We start from the raw sequence: 7,006 nt of genomic DNA on the forward strand, positions 1-7,006 counted from the left end.
CTTTATGTGGTGGGAAGTGATGCAAGAGGGTTTCTTCCCATTCCTATGCCTGGGATGTTCCTGGTGGGGGTGGGGGACAGGTTTGGGAGAAGCTCATTTGCAGTCCTGAAGCTGGAGAGCAGGGAGGGCAGAGACACGTTGGAAATTGGGTTTCCATATCCAAAGAATAAGCCTTCTGGGTTGTGCTGAATGACTGAACTGAGTCCCCTGTGGGTGCGGAACTTGGGTCAGCTCCCCCTAGGTAGGTCTTGGCTACCCCAAAAGGAAGGAATAGTCCTATGGAACCAGTGCCCCCTGTTGGTCAGTTAGAAACACTTTTTTTTTAATGCTAGCCAGACTCATAGGGTTGGGATGGATACCTCCCAGAGGGGTAGACCAAGGAAGAATCCAGAACTAAAAAAAAAAAAAAAAAAAATTAGGAAAGAAAGGGAAATGACTGCCTCTCCTGCCATCACCCAGCTCCCAAGGGTGCACCCACTAGAGGCCTCTGAAGTGAGTGAGACTGCTTTGGCCTGCCTTGGGAACACATCTGTCACAGACTTCTGCAAGCAGTAAGCTTAAGTCCCATGTGGAGACCCACCCACCCATCCCAGCTCCCCGGCTCATCCCAGCCTGTCTCTAGGGATGGAACCCAGGGAGGGAAGAAGATTGGAACACCAGGTGGGAGCTCAGCCCTGCACTGGTCAGCTGGGTGGCCTTGGCCTTGACTGCTGAGAACCACCTCCAGAGCCAGAAAGTGAGGGTCCGGAAGTCAGGTCAAAGAGCAATCACATGCATGAACTACTCCCCCCTCCTGCCAACATTTTATCTTTAAAATTCTCAAACTTCCAAAGAAGTTGAAAGAGCAATGCAATGAATGGGTGAATCCATACACCCATCTCCCAGATTCAACAATTGCTATAATTTTGCCACATTTGCCTTGTTGATCCATAAATGTGGCTGAATCCTCATGCTCCATCACTTCCAAACCCTTCAACATTTTCTAAGAATAAAGAAATTTCCTACATACCACAACACTGGAATCTCATCTCAGAAGTTGGTAGTCATCTCCATTATCACCCAGTGCTGCACCCATATTCAGATTTCCCCAACTGACCCCAGAATAGCTTTTAGAGCCTTTTGTTTTTTGTTTTAAATTAGGATCCAATCAATGTTCGTGCATTTGGTTATATCAGCTGTTAGTCTCCTCTAGAGCAATGTGTGCCCTACAGGCACTTTTTAAAATTTAATTTAATTTATTTATTTATTTATTTTGCGGTACGCAGGCCTCTCACTGTTGTGGCCTCTCCCGTTGCGGAGCACAGGCTCCAGACGCGCAGGCTCAGCGGCCATGGCTCATGGGCCCAGCCGCTCCGCGGCATGTGGGATCTTCCTGGACCAGGGAACGAACCCGTGTCCCCTGCATCGGCAGGCGGACTCTCAACCACTGCACCACCAGGGAAGCCCCAGGCACTTGTTTTTCATAACAGACTCAGAAGAACCTGGGCCACTTGTTTCCCATAATGTCCTGTCTTTGGGATTTGTTTGGTCGTTTCCTCAAGAGACATTTGACTTATTTGTTTGTTGTTGTTGTTTTTTATAAATTTGACATATAACCTTAAGCAAGTTTAAGATATACAGCATTTATATGTTATAATATGATTGTAATGTAATGATATGTATCATATTACATAATTATATTATAGTACAATATTATTGTCTGCATTTGTTATACTGTGCATTAGATCTCTATGGCTTATTTACTACTTGTTACAAGTTTGTACCTTTAAACACCATCACTCTTAGCCTCTCTGCCAACTTGTTTTTATTCCCTGCAATGCCCTTTAACCTGGAAGTTGGGTCTAAAGGCTGGATTGGATCACGATGAAACATTTTTGGCAAGGATCCATCTTCGGTGGTGCCAGGTACTCCCCGTGGCACCATATCGAGAGGCAGGGAAAGCCAGACTGTCCTCTCTCAGGAATGCCAACTTTGATCACTGGGGTAAAGTGAGGTGAACTTCTAAATGCTGCAGGAGGGAATGAGAATACTAAACAATCCATTTTCTCTGCCTTTTGGTGTGTTGGTCAGGCTGAGCCACTACTCGTGACCAGTTCGAGAAACGATTCCTCTGGAGGCCACATCTGTAGGCATCCCTTAACACCCCAGGTGTGGGAGCTGAGAGAGAGAGAGAGACCCAAGAGTTGAAGCAACCACTGTGAGTCATCGCCAAGGTGAAGGATGCTTGCAGAACCAGGCCCGGCTGCACGGGAGCCAGAGCAGCTCGGAGCAGTCAAACTGGAGGAGGAAGAGGCTGCCGGCCAGGAGGACCCCAGGCGGCCAGAGGCCAGGCCCCGGCCCGAGGTGGCTCACCAGCTCTTCAGGTGCTTCCAGTATCAGGAGGACATGGGGCCGAGGGCATCCCTGAGCCGCCTCCGGGAGCTCTGTAGCCACTGGCTGCGGCCGGCTCTGCACACCAAGAAGCAGATCCTGGAGCTGCTGGTGCTGGAGCAGTTCCTGAGCGTGCTGCCCCCCCACCTCCTGGCCCGGCTCCAGGGCCAGCAGCTCAGGGATGGTGAAGAGGTGGTGTTGCTGCTGGAGGGTGTCCAGAGGGAGTCCAGCAATGTGGGGCCGCTGGTAAGAAGGGGCAGCCAGGCGGGCTGGACAGCAGGTGGAAAGACAGTGACTTTATCACCCCATTAAGAAATCACTGAGCTGGGACTTCCCTGGCGGCCCAGTGATTAAGACTCCCCACTTCCACTGCAGGGGGTGTGGGTTCGATCCCTGGTCGGGGAACTAAGGTCCTGCATGCCGCGCAGTGAGGCCAAAAAAAAAGAAGTCACTAAACCCCACTTTCCTTCCTCTGCCGGCTCCTTCTTGACTTCCTAACTCCCTCCCTGTCTGACCCTCACCTTTCCTCAGTCCCATGGCCCTAGGGAGTTAGTAGGACTTGGATTACCGTCCTGTCCGTCACCTAACATGGATGTGTTCTGAACAGGATTTTAGTTTTAATGCTGGCAAGAATTGTCCCCGTGCAGAGGTCACCTTGGAGGAACAGGGGGGCTCTTTCCAAGTCTCCAGCCACAGCCCCAAGAAGGAAGTGCCCTCAGAAGGGCCTCCAGCCCTGGAGCCATCGCAGGAACTCTCGCTGTCCCAGCCAGTGCCCTCCAAGCCTGCTGAGATGGGGGCCTGGAGATGTCCCCCAAGTTCAAAGCAGCCACTGAGTCCAGGTCCCAAGAGAACATTGCAGGCCCCGCAAGAGAGCGGTGAGGAGCTGGGGCCTAAGGAAGGTGGAGGCCTGGTGTGCGGTGGGAGCTGAGGGGCCAGGTCGGTGAGGGTGGGGAAGGAAGGGGGCAGCCTCCCTAGTTGACAGGAATGGGGGAGAGCCAAGATGCCTGTCACGAGGCCCTGATGATGGGTGCACGTCCTCGGAGCCACATGGTGGTAGGACTGGCTTCTAACAGCTCTTTCTTTCTCCCCCAGTGCTGTCAGCCCCGCTGGGCCCTGAGCTGTGGCCAGAGGAGAACTCTGGAGATCAGGAGCTAGCAGCTGTGCTGGTGAGCCGGACTGGTCCCCTCAGTTCTCTGCCTCTGAAGTTTTAGCAAATCCATGTTTTTCTTAATTTAAACCTTGAAAGTTCTTCATCCCCCTCAGGTCCTAGAGCCCCATTCCTCACTTAGTAACAATCTCTGCCCCTCCTTTGGTCACAGGAGTCCCTAACCTTTGAAGATGTCCCAGCAAAGAAGGCTTGGCCTGTGCATCCTCTGGGTAAGAGGCCTTTTTCCCGGGTTTATGACCACTGAAGGGTTTTTCTTTGCCTGTCAGGGGTGGTCCCTACCTGACTTTTTGACCTCTTTGGCAAAAAATGGACTATTTTGATGAGGTAATATATACTGATATATATATATCTACATAGATATATATTGATATGTCTGTATCTATACAGGGCTATTTTAAGGCTCATTGCGTCTAATCATCAACCCCCAAAACTTTGAGCTTTTAAAATAGGTGGTCGGGAACTCCCTGGCCATCCAGCGGTTAGGACTCTGGGCTTTCATTGCCGTGGGCCCAGGTTCAATTCCTGGTCAGGGAACTAAGATCCCGCAAGCTGTGCAGCATGGCCAATAAATAAATAAGGTGGTCATGGCAAATACCATATGATATCATTTATATGTGGAATCTAAAATATGACACAAATCAACTGATCTATGAAACAGACTCACAGCCATAGAGAACAGACTTGTGGTTGCCAAGGGGAAGGGAGTGGGAGGGAGGGATGGATTGGGAGTTTGGGATTAGCACATGCAAACTATTATATATAGACTGGATAAACAGCAAGGTTCTACTGTACAGCACAGGGAACTATATTCAATATCCTCTAATAAAACATAATGGAAAAGAATATATCTGTAACTGAATCCATTTGCTGTACAGCAGAAATTAACACAATATTATAAATCAACTGTACTTCAGTAAAATTAATTACAACAGCTAAAATAAAATAAAATAGGTGGTCACGGGAGGGCTTGCTAATGGGTATGGGTCTCCATTTGGGAGAATGACATAGATAGTGGTGATGGTTGCACAACATTTTGAATGGACCTAATGGACCAGAATTATACACCTTAAAACGGTAAACTGTATGTTATTTGGTTTTTACCCACCCTCTGCCCACCTACCAGCTTTGCAGGATTCTGGGATTCTTTCTGCTTCCAGGCACTGAGGTTCTGGCAATTCCCAGAAGCGCCTCCGAAAAGGCCTGACCTGTCCTGTTTTCTGCTTCTTTCCCAGGATTTGGAGGCAGAACCCCAGACGAGGTGTTTAAAGAAGAGGAACCGAAAGAGGTGTCCTGGCCTGCTGCCATCTCAGCAAAGTCTCAGGCAGAGAGTCCCAGGGTGGCAGAAGAGCCCCACACTCAGTCGCTCGGCCCGGGCCCTGAGGTGGGCGGCCCCGGTGGAGAAATGTCCCCTCCCGACAGGAGTGAATTTCTCGAGGTCAAAGTGGCTGGGGGCGCCCCCAAGTCGGAGCCGGAGATAAAGTTCATCTGCACAGACTGCGGGGTGAGCTTCCCACAGCTGGCCCGCCTGGAGACGCACCAGCTGCGGTCTCACCCGGGCGCGCGGTCCTTCCTGTGCTTGTGCTGCGGGAAGAGCTTCGGCCGCAGCTCCATCCTCAAGCTGCACATGCGCACGCACACGGATGAGCGGCCGCACACCTGCCACCTCTGCGGCCACCGCTTCCGCCAGAGCTCGCACCTGAGCAAACACATGCAGACGCACTCCTCCGAGCCCGCCTTCCTGTGCGCCGAGTGCGGTCAGGGCTTCCAGCGCCGGGCCCGCCTCATGCAGCACCTTCTGGCGCACGCCCAGGACCAAAAGCCCCCAGGCGCCCCAGAGACCAAGACCCCAGCGCCCCCCGAGCTGGCCATCGTCCTGTGCTCCCACTGCGGCCAAACCTTCCAGCGCCGCTCCAGCCTCAAGCGCCATCTGCGGATCCACGCCAAGGACCAGGGCCACCAGTGCTCCGAGTGCTCGGGCAGCCTGCGTCCCGGGCCCGAGCTCAGGCCCTACGTGTGTGGCGACTGCGGCAAGGCTTTCCGGCGCAGCGAGCACCTGGGGGCACACCGGCGTGTGCACACAGGCGAGCGGCCCTTCTCCTGCCAGGTCTGCGGCCGCAGCTTCAGTCAGAGCTCCCAGCTGGTCTGCCACCAGCGGGTGCACACGGGCGAGAAGCCCTACAGCTGCCCACACTGCGGGAAGCGCTTCATGCGAAGGGCCGGCCTCGCCCGCCACCTCCTGACCCACGGCGGCCCGAGGCCCCACCACTGCACCCAGTGCGGCAAGAGCTTCAGCCAGACGCAGGACCTCGCCCGCCACCGGCGCAGCCACACCGGGGAGAAGCCCTGCCGCTGCAGCGAGTGTGGCGAGGGCTTTAGCCAGAGCGCCCACTTAGCGCGCCACCAGCGCATCCACACCGGGGAGAAGCCTCACGTCTGTGACACGTGCGGCCACCGCTTCCGCAACAGCTCCAACCTGGCCCGCCACCGCCGCAGCCACACGGGTGAGCGGCCCTACAGCTGCCAGAAGTGCGGCCGGAGCTTCCGGCGCAACGCCCACCTGCAGCGCCACCTGGCCACGCACGCCGGGGCAGGGGACGAGGGCGTGTCTGGGCAGGCTGAGCCCCCCCAGGAGTGCCTGGAGTGCGGCAAGATCTTCAGCCGCAGCTGCAACCTACTGCGGCACATGCTGGTGCACACGGGGGCCAGGCCCTACTCCTGCGCGCAGTGTGGCCGCAGCTTCAGCCGCAACTCCCACCTGCTACGCCACCTGAGAACCCACGCCCGGGAGACCCTGTACTAGCTTCGCCTGGTTCCGCCAGGTCTGTCCCGCGTGCATCTCCCCAGCGTGCCTGGCCTCCAAGGCTGCAGTGGATGGCGCTGCCCCCACACCCCAGCCACCTCTCTCTGGCTCCACCGACCCTGCACTGTAGTTCTTCCCGTCCCCACAGGGAACTCTTCCAGGCCTCAGGAATGTATTTTAAAATACCCAAAGTAAAACAGCCTTCTTGAAAGTGGTCCCTCTTTATGTTTTTTTAAGTGCACCAAAATGCCACCTTTTACCCTCCCCACTGTATCACGGTGATGCATTTCTCCTTCCCCCACCCCTTCAAAGCAGGCTGGATGGGAGCAGGCCCAGGGGGAGTTCCTCCCACCTGAAAAGGCTCAGACTGGGGTGTGTGTGTGTGTGTGTGTGTGTGTGTGTGTGTGTGTGTGTGTGTTGGGAGTTGGGGGGAGGGTTTCTGTCACAGGCAGCTCTTGGTAAGGCCAACCAATCTCACCCAGGAATTTTTTCTCCTCTGGAGTCTACCACTAACCCTCCGTGTCCAATACAGTATCCTCCAGCCATATGTGGCTGTTTAAATTAATTAAAATGAATAAAACTTAAAATCCCAGATTCTGGATTAATACAGGAAACCTCTTCTTCTGTAACACTGGTAACTAATTCTAACTGAAAATGCTAACAGGAGA

The 7,006-nt window shown here is 53.9% G+C and overlaps 1 protein-coding gene across 1 annotated transcript; it reads left to right on the top strand.

Moving 5' to 3' along the window:
* Positions 1-2,220: 2,220 nt before the first annotated feature.
* ZSCAN10 (zinc finger and SCAN domain containing 10) lies at positions 2,221-6,549 on the top strand. The gene is made up of 5 exons (XM_027117595.1): positions 2,221-2,616; positions 2,978-3,245; positions 3,472-3,536; positions 3,690-3,747; positions 4,771-6,549. The coding sequence occupies exons 1-5, from the start codon at positions 2,221-2,223 to the stop codon at positions 6,336-6,338; spliced, it is 2,355 nt and encodes a 784-aa protein (XP_026973396.1). The 3' UTR covers positions 6,339-6,549.
* Positions 6,550-7,006: the final 457 nt, after the last annotated feature.

The sequence above is a fragment of the Aethalodelphis obliquidens genome, unplaced genomic scaffold (assembly GCF_003676395.1).
Source record: "Aethalodelphis obliquidens isolate GAN/ISIS:26980383/991018 unplaced genomic scaffold, ASM367639v1 scaffold18, whole genome shotgun sequence".
Classification (NCBI taxonomy): domain Eukaryota; kingdom Metazoa; phylum Chordata; class Mammalia; order Artiodactyla; family Delphinidae; genus Aethalodelphis; species Aethalodelphis obliquidens.